Genomic DNA, 20,834 nt, shown 5'->3' on the forward strand with positions numbered 1-20,834 from the left:
CCACTGAGGGCCCAGGGCCAGCAGAGCAAGGGGGCACTGAGGGCGGAAAACTCCCCCTACCTGGGGTGAGACACAAGCCCAGCCCAGAGCCATTCCCACTCCCAGATCCTCTGGGTCCTCCCTCACTGCTGTGCTCCCATGTCATCCATCCGTTCCCAGTCTGCCCCATCTTCCATCCCATCAGTCTTCCATCCCGTCCCTGTGTGTCCCCGGTCCATGACCATCCCAATCCCCTATGACATGAGCCCCAGGCATAGTCCCCAAAGCTGCCACCAGAAAACCAGCTGGGCAGGACAAGAGCCACAGACAAACAGGGTGAAGGGTGAACAGAATTTATAAGCCTTCAAGTTCCCCATCACTAAGCACACGAAAAGTTCTCACAGCAGTAAAGACAAGCTCAGCCCTTAGTGGCCCCTTCCATCTCCCTCGCTCGGACTCCACCGACTCCCAACCCAGGTTCGAGCAGTCCTTCCTCCAGAGAGCCATGTCCAGGGCCAAAAGACTGGCAGCAGGCATCCCCCAAGATGGCAGAACTGACGCCTCAGATGTCGGCCAGTGTCGTCACGTGGAGCTCATGCCTCAGGTCGCTTACGCTGGTGGGTGCCCAGGGGTAGAACTGCACGACGCGTGTCCGTGTTGTCAGGAGGAAGCCGTTGTCGCTGAACCGCCCTGGGATGTTCCCCACGTCCAGCCACACAAAGGCTGCCACAGCCTGTGTCTCCAGTGTGAAGGCAAACGCGTCCCCTTGCTGAGAGATGTTCACCTGGAGACAGGGTTAGGGATGGCTGAGCTCAGGATGTCCCTACCATGCCCACTCCATTGCCTGACCCAGCGCTATCGGACCCTGTAGCCGTGTGACACTTGGGACATGTGGGCCCTGAGACCACCAAGAAGGGCCCTGGGTCACCTCCCTGCAGACAGAGCCAGGGACTAGAGCTGTCAAGCAGCCCCAACCTGGCACGCAGCACTTGGGAGTCAAGTGTGTGAGCAAGAAGCCAACAGCAACTTGAGCCACCGCTGAATGCCGGGAGCACCAAAGCCAGCCCACAGTTCCAGGCTGGCTCTCGCCACCACAGAACAGGGGTCCTTTGTCTGCTGGGCTTTTGTTTGTTTTGGGCCACATCTGGTGGTGCTCAGGAACCACTCTTAGCATGCTCAGGGGACCAGATGGGATGGTGGGGATCAAACATGGGTTGGCCACGTGCAAAGCGAATGCCTTCCCCACGATATCACTCGGGCCTCAAGTTTGGTTTTCATCTTTGGGCCACAACTCATGACACTCAGGGGTCACTCCTGGCTTGGTGAACCTATGGAACACCGTGAATACATCCCAAGTCTGTCCGTCCTGGGTCAGCCACGAGCAAGGCAACGCCCTACTGCTATGCTATCGCTCTGGCCCCTCAAGTTATTTTATTTATTTATTTTTTTGGTGTTTGGGCCACACCCGGCATTGCTCAGGGGTTACTCCTGGCTCTGCAGTCCTGCCAGGCTCGGGGGATCATATGGGATGTCAGGATTTGAACTGGGTCTGTCCTGTGTTGGCCGCGTGCAAGGCAAACACCTTACCGCTGTGCTATTGCTCCAACCCCTATTTGTTTTATTTTATTTATTTGGTTTTTGGGCAGCACTCAGGAGGTACTCCTGGCAGGCTCAGGAGACCATATAGGATGCCAGCAATGGAACCCGTCTGTCCCAGGTCAGCCACATGCAAGGCAAATACCCTATTGCTGTGCTATTGCTCCAGCCCCTAAATTTAAATTTGTTCATTTACTTTTAAAGGATGCCCTCTCCGTAGTATCTGTTCCTGTCCAGCTGTTGTTTTTGTTTGGGCTTTTTTTTTTTGGGTGGGGTCATACCCAGTCTTGCTCAGGGTCTATTCCTGGCTCTGCACTCAGGAATCGCTCCTGACCGTGGGTGGAGAACCATAGAGGATGCTGAGGATCAAACGTGGGTTGGTCTGATGTATGCAGGACCTTACCCACTGGACTATGGCTAATTTTCCTTTTTCAAATGTGGCGGCCACACCTGGCGGTGATGAGGGCTTACTCCTGGGTCTAAGCTGGAGAACTCAGTCCTGGCAGTGCTCAGGGCTCGGACCCAAGTAGCCACATGCGAGGCCAAGCCTTCCCTGCTGTGTTCCGGCCGGTTCTAAAGGCCACCGTGGCCCTGGGACGCCCCTGCCGGCCCCCGAGGATGGGGTGCTGTGGCCTGGGGGTCTCGGGCGGGGGACAAGGGGAGGTGAGCGCGGGAGGCCCTGGAGGAAGTCCGGAGAGGAGAAGGAGGCGCTTCTCGAGGGAGATGCGCGGCCCGGCGAGTCCCGCGCGAAGGCCCCGGGCCGCCCCCCACCCGCCCCCGCCCCCGGCAGCCGGGCTCACAGCGAGTCGTGGGTCGCGCAGCCCCTGCGCGGCCTTGAGCGGCGCCAGGAACAGGTGGTTGTCGGGGCCGCGGGGCCGGCCGCCGGCCCGCAGCCGCAGCCGCAGCAGGCAGGACGCGCGCGTGCAGTTGCCGCAGCGCGCCAGCAGGGGGGGCAGCGGCGCCCGCCACAGCAGCGAGGCCGCGCCGGGCGCCAGCTGCGCCGGGGCCAGGACGAGCGAGCAGCGCGGCCGCAGCGAGCTCCAGGCGAACAGCTGCACCTGCGGGGCGCGGACGGGCTCAGCGGGGCTCGGGCTCCGCCCTCCCTCCCAGGCCCCGCCCTCCCTCCCTCCCAGGCCCCGCCCTCCCTCCCTCCCTCCCAGGCTCCGCCCTTCCTCCCTCCCAGGCTCCTCCCTCCCTCCCTCCCAGGCTCCTCCCTCCCTCCCTCCCAGGCTCCGCCCTCCCTCCCTCCCAGGCTCCGCCCTCCCTTCCTCCCTCCCTCCCTCCCAGGCTCCGCCCTCCCTCCCTCCCAGGCTCCGCCCTTCCTCCCTCCCAGGCTCCGCCCTCCCTTCCTCCCTCCCTCCCAGGCTCCGCCCTCCCTCCCAGGCTCCGCCCTTCCTCCCTCCCAGGCTCCGCCCTCCCTCCCTCCCTCCCAGGCTCCTCCCTCCCTCCCAGGCTCCGCCCTCCCTCCCTCCCTCCCAGGCTCCTCCCTCCCTCCCAGGCTCCGCCCTCCCAGGCTCCGCCCTCCCTCCCAGGCCCCGCCCTCCCTCCCTCCCAGGCTCCGCCCTCCCTCCCTCCCTCCCTCCCTCCCAGGCTCCGCCCTCCGTCCGTCCCAGGCCTTCCCGCCCGGCCCCGGCCCCGGCCCCGGCCCCGGCCCCGGCCCCGGCCCCGGCCGCCGAGGCGCGCCCGGGCCCACCTGCAGCCGGACGGTCAGCGGCGCGCGCAGGTCCGACAGCGCGACCACCTCGAGCGCCCCGGCCCGCTCCTGGGCCACGGGCAGCAGCGGCGCGAAGAAGCGGCGGGCCAAGTAGTGCAGCATCTTCCACTTGCCCCCGTGCTCTGCGGGCGGACGGGCGGGAGGCGGAGGCCCACGCGGGGCCCGGCCGGAGAGGACGGGAGACGGAGAGGGAGAGGGACAGGAGGGCGAGAGAGAGGAAGGAGAGAAGAGGAAGGAGTGAGGAAGGACGCAGGGAAGGAAGGGAAGAAGGGAGGGAGGGAGGGAGGGAGGGAGGGAGGGAGGGAGGGAGGGAGAGGGACCGACCGAGGGTGGGCAAACCAATCAACGGGGGGCGCTGGGGGAAGGCCCATCGTGCGGGCGTTTCCCCGGGCCAGGATCCTGCCCCATCTGCAGGCGCTGCTCCAGGTTCCCGGACGCTAAAAGCGCCCACTGGCTCCTCTCAACCCATCTGCCCCGAAACTCTCCCTCCAGGGCACAGGACCGCCGACACGACACCGCCCGAGGCACACCCAGCAGCTGCGGGGCTCCACCGCCACCGCCACCGCCACCGCCAGACCCGCACGAGCACCTCAGGGCAGATTCACGGGCATGAGGAGTGAGTTCCTCGCCCTGGGCCTCCGGGACCCACCGAGCGAGGCCCAGGACGGGGCAGGCCAGATGTCGCTCAGCATCCAGTAGAGCGCGCCCATGGTGTGGCCCCGGCCCGACTCCAGCTCGCTGCGGCTGCCACGGTAGAACTCGGTCTCGCTCTTCACACACTGGGCCTGCATCACCTGCGGGGAGGCGGGACACCGGGGGGGCAGTGGGGCGCACGGAGGGTGCTCTGGGACCTGGATCGTCACAGCACACACACAGCTGGGAACCCCCAGCTCACCTGGGTCAGGTAGATGGTGTCTCGGAGCTGCTGCTGCGGGTCTGCGCTCCGGGACAGGTTGAAATTCAGGGCCACCTGCCTCAGCATCTCCTGGTTGCCCCCTTGATGGTGCTGCCGGTGGGTGAGGAAGGGGCTGTCGGGGAACCAGTCCTCGGGAGCTGAGACCTGAGAGGGCGGAAGGGGCAAGTCTGAGGGGAACTTGGAAGGGCCCTGAAGGGACAGAGGAGGAACCACAGGGAAACATTCAGGACGTGAGCGGAACCATTAGGCATCATGAAGTCCGGGTGTTGCATCCGATAAATGGGAACATTCTGGTGCAATTTGGAAGGAACTTGCCAAGATTATTGGACAGATTCATGGGAGAACTAGGTCTCTTGCTCATCCCTGTGCCTTAGTCCCGGGAGACTAGAGGTAAAGAATGTCATGGCCGTCCAGGGGACCGAGATCCCCCCACACCATGAAGGTCTTCAGGGCCACGCCTGGTTAATCAGGCCCTGGGGGGAGGGGGGGAGAAATTCCTCCCTATGCATCCAAAAACTACTTTAAGCATTAAGAGTATTCCTTATATTTATGTTATGTTTTGCTTATCCAGAATGTTCATTTTGTATTCTGCCCCTATTCCACAACCCTACAAAGCTCTTTTTTCTCCTTAACTCTCTAAGCCCCCCAAAGTCACTAACCTACATTACTCTTTTTAACTTCAGTACTGTACAATCCTAATCACAGACCAAAGCCATGCATTGTGTGCAACAACCCCAAACTGTTTCATAACATACATACATAAAATGGACACGTATTTCTTTAAAATATTTTGTTTTTTCTCTGACAGTTATAATTCTTGCTAAATGTCTTATACAGTGACGATTCTAACCACTTTTTATCTTCTCTTTATGAGCTGTTTAACAAGGAATTTTGGTGAAAGCGTCCCCCAGTTTAATGCTTATGATTGAACCATATCATGGGAATCAGTTGGACTTGTTCTTATGGCCCCCATATGCGCCAATAACACCACGTGGCATTGCTCCTTTTTTGCATAGGCACATTAAAATGGGAAAATACTATACATACAAATAAGATCCTATCTAATAGAGATTGGAACGCACAAATCTTGTAGTGCAAAGGGACCTTACACCCTAAACATTGACATAACGACCTGGCACAGACCTCAGAAGAAAGGGCATTTTCCATTCACCCCTGAACCAGGGGAGCCATCCACGAAACATCCAGGCTGGTCTATAACATCATCTGGAAGCAATCCTCTACCACGGAAGACCCTACACTGCTCAAACATCGACCTGCTCAAAAGAGACTTCCCTTAACACTGAGAAGACTTAACAATAACAACGACCTGCTTACAGGACAGGGCTCCCTGCATTGCTCTTTGATTGTGAGGTGAAAGGAGAGGATGCTCCACATCCTGACTTCAATGTAGGATATGCAGATTCCAGGATCTTTAATACAGAAACATGATACCAACAACAGAGACTGTGTGAAAAATAAAAGTGTGTTGACACTACAGACAATGTTTTGGATTGGACGATCTAGCTTGCCTGGAGCCTAGAGTTGGTCTTGTGCCAGGAAACTTCAGGGGTCAGGTCTCTTTGTATTTAGGCCAAGATTATTCCTTTCCATGTCCCTCATATTTTGGTGGGCCTATGCAAACAACAACTGCCACTCTAACACCATTTTTACTGTGCTCCTTTGACTCTGATCCTTAAAAAAAAAAAAAAAAAACACTTAAATTTGAGGTTAACTTAAGCTAATATGCATGTACATGGAAATATAGAAAAATACTATGCCTGTAATGTTTAAGGAGTTACATAAGTTTTATGGCTTTAGATTGCCTTGTGTGCTGTTAAGAAATATTATAATGTGTTACAATCTGGGGACTTGAGGGACAAAGTAATTGTACATGGATTCTGTCTTATTTATCTTAATGTTCTTTGGCTGAAAGTTCAAAGTTAAGATATCAGCAAGGGGACTTCTGAGAATTATGTTATGGGTGATTGTCCTTCCACTGTAACTTTACCTTGTCCTCTTTCTTTGCATCTCTGTTCTCATAATTAAAAATAAAAAAAAAAAATTAAAGAAAAAAAAAGAATGTCATGGCCGTGCAGAGCTGCCAATCCCTCCCCACGTGGCTCACGAACATACCCCCAAGAGGCGGGCAGGCCTGGCCCCCAACCCCATGCCCACCCACCTGCTGCAGTGTGCTGAAGGACGGCCAGGACTGATAGCCATACTCGGACACCAGGCGTGCCTTGGGAAACACACTCCAGTCCCAGCAGTTCAGTGTGTAGTCGTAGAAGTGTGTGTCTCCATACAAGCTGCTGTCCGGGTCAGCTGCCAGCCAGCCCTCAGCCACTGACTGGGCGCCGTTGGTGGGGCTAGAGGCGATGAACGGGCGTGTTCTGTCTCTCTGGAGGAGAGGAAACGAGGTACATTTCAACCGCCCAGGGCATCACTCGCTGTTTCCCTGCTCAGAGGTGACAGGGCAGGAGAGAATGCACCGGCAAGGAAGGGGCAGCTCAATGCATGCAGAAGAGCAAGGTGAGGGCAGGAGAGACGCGCAGGCAGGGCACTTTACACGCAGACACCTGGTATGACAGACAGTCCCCTGAACACCGGCAGCTATGAACCCTGAGCACAGAGCCAGCAATCAGCCCTGAGCAGAGTCCGAGTGAGTTCTGAGCACAGAGCAGGAGTGAGCCCCAGGGCACGAGTCACTGAACACAGAGCCAGGAAGCAGCCAGGAACATGGTGCAGGAGTCAGCCCTGCGCACCACTGTGGGTTCCCCCTCAAACAGCACCGGACTCCCTGGCAGGAGAGAGGCTTAAGGGCTGGATCCCACGCACGGTTTCTACCCAGTGGTCCCCGAGCAGAGAACTGGGAGCAGTGGAAGCAGCAGGAGAAGCGCAGGTGGAGCAGGGCACGCACTGCCAGCACCACGGAGCGGATGGTCTTCACGTAGAGTGTCACGTAGTCAGCGCGATAGGCACCCGCGTGGGCAGCCGTGTGGAACCAGTCGGCCACCAGCGCCAGCTCGTTCTCGTTGTTGCCACTCCACAGGATGATGCAGGGGTGAGGCTTCAGTCTCTGGACCTGGCACGGAAGCATGAGGACCCTCAGTCCCCGGAGCTCGGGAGGGAGGAAGCCCTGAAGCCCCAGGAGGTGGCACCCGCTGTGGGTCTTACCTGCTGGGCAACCTCAGTGCGCACAGAGCTGAGGAAAGACTCGTCCGTGGGGTACAGGGCACAGGCGAACATCAGGTCCTGCCACACCTGCCCAGAAGACATGCATGAGAGGGCCCCGGGTACCCCAGCCCTCAGCAGGAATGGAGTGTTGGCCCAGCCCGTACCAGCTGCTCTACACACCCTGTACAAAGAATAAACTGGGGTGGAGACAGGGCACAGTGGAGAGGATGTTCACCTTGCATGGAGCCAATCTGGGTTTGATCCCCAGCATCCCACAGGTTCCCCAAACCTGCCGGGAGTAATTTCTGGACACAGAGCCAAGGGTAACCCCTGAGCACTGCTGGTATTGGCCTAATCTCCCCATCTCCCCAAAAAAGGATGAACTTTTCACAGCCCAGGAGTGAACTCAAGGAAGACCAGGAGCAGGTGCCCTCGATCTTGGGAGATTCGGCACAAACACCGCAAACACTGGCCCATGGGGTGTCCTGGGATCAAGGGGCACAAAATCAGGAGGCGCCTGCAGTGCTAAGAGCGACCGCCTCGCTGTCTGGAAAAACCTGAAAGATGTATACGGCCATGTATGATAAAAATGCCCTATAAACCAAGAGGAAAGGAACAGAACTCCTACACACTCACACTCACTCGTACGTGCACACACCTACACACACTCACACACACTCACCATGATCCCCAGCTCGTTGCAGAGCCGGTAGAACTCGTCCTGCTCATAGATGCCACCACCCCAGACCCGTAGCACATTCATGTTAGCATCCACCACTGACTGCAAGAGACGCTGTAGCCTGCGGATGAAACCAAAAAGCAAATGCAGAGATGTCCAAAAGAAATTCAGGGATTGGGGCCAGAGAGATAGCATGGAGTAAGGCATTTGCCTTGCGTGCAGAAGGACGGTGGTTCGAATCCCGGCAGCCCATATGGTCCCCCGAGCCTGCCAGGAGCGATTTCTGAGTGTAGAGCCAGGAGGAACCCCTGAGCGCTGCTGGGTATGACCCCCCCCCCAAAAAAAAAATGAAATTCAGGGATGTCCAAAAACAACATTTTAAAGATTCTGCATGGCTAGTAAAGACATTTCAAAGATCTATTACAAAATCCCATTTTAAAGGCATAATGATGAGGACCGGAGAGATAACACAGGGGTTGGCATTTGCCTTACAGGTGGCCGACCCGGGATGGGCCCAGGTCCCATCCCTGGCACCCCATATAATCACCAGAGCATGCCAGGAGCAATTTCTGAGCACAGAACCAAGAGTAACCCTGAGTGCTGCTGGGTGTGGCCCCAAAACCAAAAATAAATTAAGGCATAATGGTCTGGATGTTGGGGTGTCCAGAAGCAAGCAGAAGGGGGAGAGGAGGGAGAAAGAGTGGGGAGCCCCAGCTCAGGCGTGCTCTCGGGCAGGGAGGCAGGCTGCGACGTACAGGGCGGGTGTTACCCTGTCCTGGAAGGAATCGGCGGGGACCCAGTTGGAGCCTTTCAGAAATATGGGGAGCCCGTTAATCTTGAAGTAGAAACTCAAGCCCTCAGACCCTTGTATTTTCTCCTCCACCAGCTCCACTGTCCTAAAATAAACCTGTGTGAACATATCAAGAAGTCAGTGTCCTATGAAACTCAGGGCCAATTCTTCAAAGGGAGGGAAGCTGTCCCTCCCTCCCTTTCTCTCTCACACTCACACACACAACACTCACATTCTCACACACACACTCTCAAGATACTCAACCTCACATCACACTCACTTTCACACATACACTCTCACTTTTACACATACACACGCACACTCATACATGATCTCACACACTCATACATACCAGCAGTTACTGCTTGCAGGGTGAGCCTGCATTCCTGACCCCAGAAGCCTAGGGTCGGGGGCGGTGGGTCTGCTGGTTTTTTCCAACAAAGGCCTAAGTCACTATTTGAATTAGATGGTCCCAGCACCCAGCAATGCCCAAGAGGGCCCAACAGTGCCTAGCAGTGCCCATCAACACCCAGCGGTGCCCAGTAGTTCCTACCTTCACTGTCTTTGTGATATACGTGTCCCCGTCCAGTACAAACTCAACGGACATGTTGTAGCCAGTCTGGTTCCCGAATCCATGAGGCCACCACATTTCGACACTAATATTCTTTTAAAAAATAATGTAAGTCATTGAAAGTAACCTGGGATGTAGCTAAAGACTTAGAGATTCTGAGTACTGTCGAAATTCCCGTCAGGCAGGGAAACTACAACCTAAAATAACGCTGATCTCCTTCCATGACACAAATCATACCCACCTAGGGAGGGCACTGAGAAGTTGAGACACTGGGGCCAGAACTGTGGTACAGCAGGGAAAGCATTTGTCTTGCACGCAACTGACACAGGGTCAATCCCCTGCGCCCCTTAGAGTCCCCGGAGAGCCTGAGTGGAGAATCAGGACCACTGGGTGTGGTCCCCCCCCCCAGAAAAACAAATAGAAATCAAGATGCTGGGGAACAGCAGGGAGGGTGCTTGCTTTACGTGACCTTCCCAGGTTTGATCCATGGCACCTCATATGCACCCCCAAGTCTGTGAGTAATTCCTGAATGCAAAGCCTGGAATAAGCCCTGAGCACTGCCAGCTGTGGTCCCAAACGAAGAAGTTAAACCAGTATGAGGAGTCTTGGGCCCTGCAGGTGGTGGGTCCGTGGTACTTTGTCTCTGGTAACTATGCGAGAACACCTCAGTGAAAAACAACCCAGTGCCAGGGGGTTGGCAGGAGCAACAAAGGAGAAGGAAGAAGGAGGGCAGCAGGACTCGGCCCCAGAGACTGACCCTCAAGGCAGTCTGCTCCATGTTTATCAATGAGAGGAAAGAGAAACAGGGGACAGGGAAGTGACAGCCAGCCCAGCTTCACCCATGACAGAGCACAGGTCCGGGAGCTCCCCTAGGTCACCATGAGATTGTGCCTGGGTTTAGGATTAGGAAATCCTCAGTGCAAGGCTACATACAGCATGGCTACTTTTCCAGGGGAAGGCGGGGCCACATTGTCCCCCAGTGTGACGGTTTGGACCTGAACAGGAGCATGTCGTGGAGAGGAGCCTTCGAGCAAAAGTGCACGGCCTCCTCCCCCCCCCCACCCCCCCCACCCCCCGTGCCCAGCCACTCGGACTCAACACTTTTTTGTCTAGTTTTGGGGAAAAGGACCACACCAGCGGCGCTCTGGGGACTGTGTGGTGCCAGAGACAAGCCTGGGGCTGCGGCATGCCCGGCCCCGCAGTGTCCCCAGCACTCAACTCACCGGGTTGATTCTCACTCCCAGCTCAGCAACGCTTTTTCCAGGCGGGAGGGAAAGGGCGAGTTTCTGCTGGACAAGCAGCTCGGGGAGGGTGATGATTGCCAGGCCCCTGAGCGGCCCCAAGCCCATCACCTCAAAAGCAGCTTCGATGTCAAGATCCCACGTCCTTGCTGTATCATCTGGGGCACAAGAGGAGAATTGCTCTGCATGAGGCTGCACGTGTGAAAAAATGTGTGACACGGCTGTGTGTGCATGAATGAGAATATGTGTGAGGATGTATGTGCAAGAGAACATGTGTGAGAATGTCTATAAGAATGCATGTGAGGGCCCGGAGAGATAGCACAGTGGTGTTTGCCTTGCAAGCAGCCGATCCAGGACCAAAGGTGGTTGGTTCGAATCCCAGTGTCCCATAGGGTCCCCCGTGCCTGCCAGGAGCTATTTCTGAGCAGACAGCCAGGAGTAATCCCTGAGCACAGCCGGGTGTGGCCCAAAAACCAAAAAAAAAAAAAAAAAAAGAATGCATGTGAGAGGAGCCGGAGCGGTGGTGCAGGGCATAAGGCCTCTGCCTTGCACGCACTAACCTAGGACGAATTGGGGTTCGATCCCCTGGCGTCTCATATGGTCCCCCAAGCCAGGAGCAATGTCTGAGCACATAGCCAGGAGTGGACCCCCGAGTGTCACCGGGTGTGGTCCAAAAACCAAAAAAAAAAAAACCCAAAAAACAATAAATAGCCAAAAAAGAGAGTGCATGTGAGAACGTATATGTGAAAATGTGTATGTCAGTCTATGTGTGAGAATATGCGACAATGTGTGTAAGGATGTGTGTCTATGAGAACGCGTATGTGAGAATGCATGTGCTTGAGCTGCGTTGCCTGAGGTTGTGTGTGTGCTACTACAGGGCTCTGTGTGTGCACTGCAGTGTCAGCTACATTTGGCTCCCCGTGGCCCACGGAGACTCGTCACACTTTGCTCTGGGAAATCACCCAGCAGTCGGCTGGGAGCAGCCCGTCTACTAAGCACTGATTCTGGGTCAAGAACAGTGAGTGCAAAGAAGCTGGGGCTCCCCTGAGCAGGAAAAAGAAACCGGAGAGTGAAATTCCACAGAGAGGCACAGGCGGAGGTGGCCTGGGGCTATCCTGGGGAGAGGTGAGGAGCCGCAGGGGCGGCACAGGAAGAGCTCGGGGTGCCAGGCTCCAGAGGAAGAACAGGGCAAGGCAGGAAATGCAGACTGGCAGTGCATGGGAAACCCAGGCCCGCATCACGTGACAGTGGGCGTGTCACCCCTCCCCCAACTTCCTGCCTACCTCACCTGGACTGGGAGACCCTCCCACAGGATGGATGAAAGCAGGACAGAGGCTGCTTAGTTTAAAGGCCTTGTGAGGGAGGAATATGCACATGGCGGTGAGGGCCTTATAACAAAGCCGGGTTCCTCCTGAAGCTGCATCTGACTGCCTGTGGATCATTTCCTTGGAACCCACAGACCCACGGGCCAAAGGGGCTGCAGGTGCCGGGCTGGGCCGAGAAAGGCCTCACCATCTATCCATGACCACTAGGACAGAGCAAGGAGTGAGCTCTGAGCACCACTGTTATCCCATAGAATTGGAAAGAGGGAGGGCTGGAGAGATAGCGTGGAGGGAGGGCATTGGCCTTGCATGCAGGACAGTGGTTCAATCCTGGCATCCCATAGGGTCCCCCGAGCCTGCCAGGAGCGATTTCGGAGTAGAGCCAGGAGAAACCTCTGAGCGCTGCCGGGTGTGGCCCGAAACCCCCCCCCCAAAAAAAAAAAAAAAGAACAGAGAGGCGAGAGCCACAGACCAACCCGGATTCAGTCCCCAGCATCCCATAGGGTTCCCTGTGCACCACCAGGAGTAATTCCTGAGTGCAGAGTTAGGGGTAAACCCCGAGAACTACCAAAAAATAAAAGGAAAGAAATAGAACGTTTGAAAGCAGAAAAGGGCCAGCCTCCCTCAGAAGGTTCAGCCAGGAGAAGGGAGCAGGCCAGGCCACTAGATGCAGCGGAGCAGGCAAATCTGTGTCCCAAAGCGCTGCAGATTCCTCCAAAAGCCCACTGTTTTGGGGGGCGGTCATACCCACCAGTGCTCAGGAGTTACTCCTGGCTCTGTGCTTAGAAATCACCCGACAGGCACAGGGGACCATATGGGATGCCAGGATTCGAACCACCATCTGTGCTGTGTTAGTCGTGTACAAGGCAAACACCTTACTGCTGTGTTATCGCTCCAGCCCAAGAAGCCCACTTTCTGACAGACCAGCTTGGTCACGGGGGCCCCAAGAACCAGAGCGTGAGGGAGGGGGTACTCACTGTAGAGCGGCGCGAAGGTGAGGTAGTCCAGGCGGCAGGTGCTGTAGCCCTCCAGCCAGACATCCTTCCAAATGCCCATGGTGGGAAAGGCAGGGCCCCAGTCCCAGCTGAAAGAGCACTGTGCCTGGAGCAGACACACGATGGCCATTGGCGGCATCAGAGACCAGGGTCCCCCCGAGGGACAGGCTGGGCCACAGCTCTGCTAAGGGTCCCTGGGTCCCCACGGCCCACCATCCCACACCCCTGTCTGGCCACTCCATGCTAGGGAGGCTAGATGGATTGGAAGGAGCAAGGTGGTGCCTCTGCACAGGGAAGGGACTCCAAAACTGAGGGGGGCAGCAGGAGGCAGAAACAGCGAGCCCCTGAACAACTCCTGGTCACAGAAACCCCCCTCCGGATACACCCTCCCAATGGGCCATCTGCACCCTCTACAGGCCCTGCTCTAGGTTTCCAAGGTCAGATTTCAGGGTGCAGCTCCAAGCTGGCCTCGTGCCCCAGCCATCCCCCATCTAGCCCTCCTCCCTCCTGGTATGAACAGAAATGCAGACCAGGGTGGGGCGGGTCAGACCCTGAAAGCCCAGGGCAAGGGGGGGGGGGGGCCCTCACCTTGCGGATGAAGTTGACGTGGCACTCGCCTTTCTGCACGAGCGGCGGGCAGGCGGGGGGCACGGGGAGCCCCGGGTAGTTGCGGCTCTGCCATGCTGCAAACAGCACTGGGGACAGTAGGCGCAGCTCCAGCCGGTTCTGGGCCTGAAGCAAGTGGCCCACGGGAAAGCCCTGCGGGACCCAGAGAGATAAAGGGAAACAGGGACACAGTCACTTCTGGCACGCGGGGCTGTCACCGCTCAGGGCCGGGTGGCTTGGACGGGGGTCTGCCCGCCATCCCCTCCCACCGAGCCCCAGCACAGGGCAGGACCCACTGGGCACCCAGGAGGCCTCAGGTGCCGACCAGGACCAGCAGCATCCGCAGCATCGGCCACTAGGGGCTCCCGAGGGACCAGCCTGCCTGTCACGCCATCTCAGCGCATGTGAGCGTGAGCACAGAGACACGCATGCAAGTAGGAGGATACGTCAGCAGGCACGCAAATGCACATACACTGGTGCATACAGGCATACAGAACGCATGTGTGCACCGACATGTTCTCGTACAAACTCACAGAAGCAGAAGCACGTGTCACACAGGCATGAACATGTGTCTGAACACGTAGATACACAGGTTTTCATGCACGCGTGCCACTGCCACTCGCGTATTTGTGGACTCGGCGGTCTCACACTCACGTATCTGACAAACATGTTGTCTGTCTTCCCAATAGTGACATTATTCAGCAGGATTTGGGCCACAGTGTCGACTCCTTCAAAAATCAGGTGGATATTCTTCCATTTCCTAAAAATAATTTTAAGATTTATACACACACACACACACACACACACACACACAGACACACACACACACACACCAAATGCTGACTATGGTAAGTCTCTCTGTTAATAAGAACTCAAGGAACAGGGCCAGAGAGAGGGGAGATGGAGGGAGAAAAGCAGTTGCCTTGCACTCCTGAGCAGACCTATTTGAATCCTTGGCACCATAGAAAACCCCCGAGTATAGTCAGGGGTCAACATTGTCTCCCCCCGGGGCCAGCGAGGTGGCGCTAGAGGTAAGGTGTCTGCCTTGCGAGCACTAGCCAAGGAAGGACCGCAGTTCGATCCACCGGCATCCCATATGGTCCCCCCCAAGCCAGGGGCAATTCCTGAGCGCTTAGCCAGGAGTAACCCCTGAGCATCAAACGGGTGTGGTCCGAAAAACCAAAAAAAAAAAAACATTGTCTCCCCCAAACAAAAGTTAAATTAAAAGAAAATCATGAGGCCAGAGAGATATCATAGGGGAATTTGCTTTGCATGTGACCAACCCCAGTTGGATCCCTGGCATGCCACGTGGTCCCTCAAGCCCACCAGGAGTGATCCCTTAGCACAGAGCCAGGAGTAAGCCCTGAACACTGTCAGGTGTGGTCCCAAAGTGGAGGTAGCTTCTGCCTCCTGCCTCCATGGAAAATCTATTTGGAAGTCCTGAACATCGTGAAACCTGCAATGCTGGACTTGGGTTTCCATTGCCAGAGCGTAGCAGCTCTGCAGGCGCTGCAGTGCCGGCCCCAAGTCCCATCCCCTTGAAGAAGCCAAGGCCAAAATAAATAGATAAAATGGAGAAAGACTGGAGGACAATGGTAAGGAAGGTGAAGTATGCACAGACCTGAGGGCAGTGGGGAGTGTGAAGTCCGTGCTGTAGGTCCAGTTGTCAAGAGCAATCCACCTGTACTCCAGGTCATTGAATCTGTAGTAAGGGTCCTACAGACACAGAAGCCCATCGGGGGAAGAAAGAATGTGTCAGCTTCTCAAAACTGGAGCAAATCAAGGCCCAAAGGACCCGGCAGCAGCCCAGAGCACAAGCTGGCAAAGTCACGGGCATCCAGCAATCTCGCAGCATCAACAATAAGCCAAGTTCCAGAGTCCCATGTGTGCAGAGAGCACAGTCCCGCTGCTTGTGGGCCCCAGTGCCACAGAAAGAAACAGACATCCAGTGAGTGTAAAATAAATCCACACATAAATGCCAGCAACTCTGGGTGGAAAGAACTGTTCCCCTAAGTGGGCCACACCAGTTGGTTCCTGGGAATTTGGAGTGGTAGGTTTTTGTGGTTTGTTTATTTTTTCAGTTGGTTGTTTTGGTTTGGTTTGGTTTGGTTTGGTTTTTGGGTCACACCCAGCAGTGCTCAGGGGTTGCTCCAGACTCTGCACTCAGAAATCGCTCCTGCACGCACAGGGGACCATATGGGAGGCTGGGATTTGAACTACGGTCTCTCCTGGATCGGCTGCATGCAAGGCAAATGCCCTACCACCCATCAGTAGAGGTGGCTCCCAAAAGCAGCCCAGGCTTAGAGACAGTGCAGTAGGGAAGGCCCTGCCTTGATGTGCATGAAGCGGACCCTAGTTCAAATCCCAGGACTGGGGCTAGTGAGACAGTAAAATGTGTTGGAACACTTGGCTACTCGTACACAGCTTACCAGTTTGATCCTGGCACCCCTGTGTCTCCCTGAGCCATGTCAGGAGTAATCCTGGACACTGATGGAAAAGGTCAAAACAAGCAAAGGACCCAGAAAACCTAAGAGTTAAAGCAGTCCAGAGGAAAATGAATTAAATTAGGTGACCTGAGTCCAAACTGTATAGACTCATTTTTGGTATTGCTTTTAATGACAGACAACAGCATTCATTTTAAGAACAGTAACTAAAACTGTGTGGTCTTGAAATAAAACACAGGGCGGGGCTGGAGAGATAGTGCAGTGTCTTGCAAGCGGCCAACCCAGCACCAACACTGGTTCGAGTCCCAGCATCCTTCATGGTCCCCTGAGCCTGTCAGGGGTGATTTCTGAGCACAGAGCCAGGAGTAACACCTGAGCGTTGCTGGGTGTGACCCAAAACAAACAAGCAAATACAAAAACACAGGGCAGAAGAGATAGGACAGTGGGGAGTGTGCTGACCTTGCATGTGGCTGACCTGAGTTTGATCCCCATCATCCCAGGTTCTTCTGAACACCACCAGGAGTGATTCCTGAGTACAGAGCTAAAAGTAACCCCCCCGAGCACTGCCATGTGTGATCACTGGAGTTATGTTTTCTAGGCGATTGGTTGAGGTTTCATTCCCACCGACCTCCCAGACAGGAAAGGCAGCTCCCATTCCCCTGTCCAATTAGGGCAAGGGGAACAGTTTTAGTTGTAGAGATCCGCAGGAAATAATTCACACAGTGAAGAGGTACAAGAACAGGTGCAGCAAATCCAGCGCAAGGGATTCAAACCACCCAAGCTTTCTGCTCCTAAAATGGAGCACAGCTCAGTGGGAGAAGACCGAAGAATGTGCCCCTGCCTTCCTCAGCCCCCTGATTTTATTGTCAAGAATCAGGTCCCACCCTAGGGTGGGAGAAGAAAACGAGTAAGGGATAAACCAATATACTACCACCAGATCACACCCTAGAGTGGAGTTCGATTATTGATTAGGGTAGGATCAGTAACCCAATAATCCACAAAACAAACTGAATAAAAGAGGAACTTTCCCAGCAATCTTTGCTGAAGCTCCTCCCTCCCTCTTCAGCCCAAACCTCCTACATACAGGCAAGCAGGTGCTCAATCCAATGAACCCTCTCTCAAGCCCCTCACGATTTGTTTTTTGTTTATGGGTCACAAAGCCTTGTTTGGGACACTATTCAGTGCTGAGGATAATGATAAGGATAGAATAGTGGTAGGGCATGTGCCTTGCATGTGGCCTACACCAGACAATTCTCAGCATCCCGTATGGTCCCCTGAGCCTGCCAGGAACTATTTCTGAGTGCAGAGCCAGGAGTAACACCTGAGCACTGCTGGGTATGGCCCACAAACAAACAAACAAACAAACAAACAAAATGATTTCATCCAGGGCACCCTGGTCGTCGATGCTGCCCCAGAACTTGGAACACCCTGATTGGCTCAAAGTGTTGGCTTCATTCTGTGGGGACAAAGGCAAGGGGAGTGCTGAGCACCTCGAACACGGGCCTTCTTAGAGGGAGGCCCAGCCTGAGTGTCAAAGCCAGCTCTGTGTTCGCTAAAATCAGAACTGGAGAGATAACACAGGAGGTGAAGCCCTGTATAAGGCCAACTTTGGTTAGATTCCTAGCAACTGCTAACAATCTCGAGCACAGCAAGGTGTAGCCCAAAGCACAAATACGTCAAAACGAAACGAAACGAAACAGGCGTTTGAGGACCCCACGGAGTTCAAGTTAGGGGCCAGGGAGATAGCATGGAGGTAGGGCATTTGCAGTGGTTCGAATCCCGGCATCCCATTCGTTCCCGTTCCCCCGAGCCTGCCGGGGGCGATTTCTGAGCGTAGAGCCAGAAGTAACCCCTGAGTGCTGCCAGGTGTGACCCAAAAACAAACAAACAAACAAACAAAAAAGAGTTCAAGTTAGAGAGAGGTTTTTTTGGATGGCATTGAATTCAAGCACTCAGCCGCAGAACTTATCCCAAGTACTACCGGATAAGTCGCACACACAGTGAAGTCATCGCTATTGGAGGACGGCAGGGAGAACACTGGCCTTCCACGGGCTGACCAGGGTTCAGTCTCTGAGCCTGCCCGGGGTGATTTCTGAACGCAGGGCCAAAAGGAGCCCTGGGTGCCGCCCTGAAATGTTTAGTGTGAGTGAAGATCGTTTTCTTTTTTTTCTTTTTTGGTTTTGGTTTTTGGGCCACACCCGGCGGCGCTCAGGGGTTCCTCCCGGCTGTCTGCGCAGAAACAGCTCGTGGCAGGCACGGGGGCCCCTATGGGACCCCGGGATTCGAACCGACCACCTTGGGTCCTGGATCGGCCGCTTGCGAGGCAAACGCCGCTGTGCCGTCGCCGTCTCTCCGGGCCCAAGACTGTTTTCTCAAGAGCGGCTAGCGGCAGCGGGGGGCCTTCGTGCCTCGGTGTCCAAGAGTGGGCCCGCGTGTCCCTCGGGGGGGGGGGCACTCTGGGCTTCGGGTCTCGTTTCGTTGCGCCTCGGGCTGGGCCGGACCTGGCGCTGCCGCTCAGTGCTCGGGGCAGATCCCGAGGCAGGCGGGCGCGCCGGTGTCCGGGACACGCGGCTGGAAGCGCCGTCTGTGGCCTCGGCCAGGCTCCCGCTGCCCGGCGGCCGGAGAGGCCTGGGCCACTGGGCGCCGCGCGACGCCCACCGCGGACAGGCAGGGAGGCCGGCCGCCGTTCGAGTCCCCCCGGCGCGCCTACCTGGATGAGGCCCCGTCGCCGCAGCGCGGTGTGCACGCAGCCGGGCACGGCGCCGGGCAGCTGCAGCGAGCCGTTGGCGTTGCGCACGGTCCAGGCGCCGCTCAGGCCGTGGCGGGGCCCCGCCGACGCCCACGTCCACGCCGGCGCCCAGCACAGCGCGCCCAGCAGCAGCGGCGGCCAGAGCGGCCCCATGGCGGACGCGGAAGCGCGGGCCCTCGCCGCCGCCCGCCCCGGCCCTCCTGCCCTCGGCCTGCGGGGCCCGCGCCGCGGGGAGCGTCGGGCCGAGCGAGGGGCGACCCCGGCCTCGCTGCGCCGGGCGCGCGGCGCTCGGGATCGGATGGCGCGGGCGGCCGCGCGCCAGGCCGGGACACGCGCGAGCCGGGCTCTTCCGGGCTCCGCTCCGCCTCCGCTCTCCGCTCTCGGGCTCCTCCCGCCGGCCCGCGGCGCCCTGCGAGGCGCCCAGGACCGAAGCCGGCCCGTTCTCTCCGTTCACCGCGGGAGCACAGTGGGGACGGGGCGGGCGGGCGGGCGGGAGGGAGGGCGCTGCCCTGCACTCCGCTGGCCCCCGCTGGTCCTCCGGGCCGCCACGCGCGCTTTCCGAGCAGCTGGATGTCACGCGCACACGCGCTCACACAAACCGCCGTCGAGACTCCGCTCCCGTCAGCGCCGCTTCCTCGACTTGGGAGCTCGCTTCCAAGCCGGCTCGTGGCCTGAGCCTCTGGACTCACGCGGGAAAGCAGGCTCGGCGCCGCACGTCTGTCTTCACAGAGAACGGACGACTGCGGCGAGCGCACAGACCCGCCACCGAGCACCCGGCTGCTCCCCGCGCTTCGGGCCCGGGCCTTTCGCGGGCGGACTCGGCTTCGGGCGGCGCCTGCCTCTGCCCGGGAGCCCCCCTCCCAGACTCGGGGACCCTCGCGTGCGAGGCCAGCACCTGCCTCCAGGCTGTGCCCGCTCAGGCGTCCGCAGCTCTCGCTCTCCGGCCCTTGGGCGTTTGCCAGCGCGACAGAACGCACAGCTCACGCTGTCGGGTGGGATTTCGCCCCTCGGAACGTCTTTCTCATTCTCATGAAGGCTTTCAGGGACGGAGTTCAAATGAAGGCACAGGAAGGACTACGCGGGAAATCCTCTTAGGCACCTGACCTCCAGCAAGTCTGTCCGGTCCTAAGGTCCGACGAGGACCGTCTCCGGGGCGCGGGGCCGGGGGAGCAGGCGACGGCGTCCTCATGGCAGCCGTGGAACGCCCACCCGCGTTCTCACACGGGGAGTCGCCGAGGAGCCCTTTCAGGGCAAAAGGGACCGTCTAGGTCCCGGGACCCAGGCAGAGGGTGTCCTGACCCAAGTTTCTGTCCACGGAGGCGGAGGCTACAGAGTGCACAAAGCCTGCGCGCTTCACTTCAGTCCACTCTCGACGTCTCGCACAGGCCGTTCCAGGACGGAGACGGCTCGGAGCCAGTCTACCCGAAGGCTAACTAACTGGCTTGGCGGGATTCTGGACATGGCTGGCCCGACAGTACTTGGATCCATAATGGGACAAGCATCTACAGCTGGTCAATGACGTGGCTAAGAAAACTCATTTCGCAAAATATTCTTGAATACGGGAGTGGTCAAGACGCCCTGGCAAAGACACACAACACTTGCCTCGCAAAGTGGGGGCCCTGATACCAATTCCTGGCACCCTGAGCAACAGCCCTGTCGGGCCCTAGAAGGGGCACCCAGAAAGGAGTAGGAAAAATGGACAAAACCTTGGCTAAAACATATTCCACTGAGGACTGTCAGAAATGCTTTCTACAAGACTTGGGTCGATAACCAAGGTTCCAAAGGAGCAAGTAGACCTGGGAGCAGCAGCAGCAGTGACCAGGGAGAGAGAGACCCAGGGAAACCAACTATTAACTTCTGCCCCAGATTGCAAGACCCATTCTTTTAGTCACCACCCTCGAGTTTCTCGCAGTTCCTCAGGGAGGGCTATTGAGACTTCGGGTGTTTATTCGCCGTTCCCATGTCCTTATGGTCAAGAGATGTCTCGGTAGTTACCTCTCGAGGGTGTGATGTGTGTGTGAAGACCAAGTGTTTCTCAAGACCGTGAGGTGTTCTAAA

General features: G+C 57.0%; 1 protein-coding gene across 1 annotated transcript; it reads right to left on the bottom strand.

Annotated features, from left to right (window-relative positions):
* Positions 1 to 318: 318 nt before the first annotated feature.
* MANBA (mannosidase beta) lies at positions 319 to 18,929 on the bottom strand. Its single transcript, XM_049786532.1, has 17 exons — positions 18,738 to 18,929; positions 15,205 to 15,299; positions 14,238 to 14,343; positions 13,566 to 13,736; positions 12,960 to 13,083; positions 10,643 to 10,818; positions 9,402 to 9,512; positions 8,814 to 8,965; positions 8,062 to 8,179; positions 7,380 to 7,466; positions 7,123 to 7,287; positions 6,385 to 6,603; positions 4,185 to 4,349; positions 3,939 to 4,083; positions 3,269 to 3,411; positions 2,376 to 2,633; positions 319 to 763 (listed from the first exon to the last, which is right to left on the bottom strand). Exons 1-17 carry the CDS (start codon positions 18,927 to 18,929, stop codon positions 542 to 544), a joined length of 2,649 nt encoding a protein of 882 aa, XP_049642489.1. The 3' UTR covers positions 319 to 541.
* Between the last annotated feature and the right edge of the window lie 1,905 nt (positions 18,930 to 20,834).

The sequence above is a fragment of the Suncus etruscus genome, chromosome 14 (genome assembly GCF_024139225.1).
Source record: "Suncus etruscus isolate mSunEtr1 chromosome 14, mSunEtr1.pri.cur, whole genome shotgun sequence".
NCBI lineage: Eukaryota > Metazoa > Chordata > Mammalia > Eulipotyphla > Soricidae > Suncus > Suncus etruscus.

Excerpts from the sequence above, each read along its gene's own strand:
- MANBA (XM_049786532.1), bottom strand. The coding sequence starts at position 18,929 with ATGGGGCCGCTCTGGCCGCCGCTGCTGCTGGGCGCGCTGTGCTGGGCG. Across the intron at positions 8,966-9,401 it reads ATATCACAAAGACAGTGAAG|GTTTATTTTAGGACAGTGGA; the intron begins GTAGGAACTACT and ends ATGTTCACACAG. Across the intron at positions 2,634-3,268 it reads CGCTGACCGTCCGGCTGCAG|GTGCAGCTGTTCGCCTGGAG; the intron begins GTGGGCCCGGGC and ends CGCGCCCCGCAG.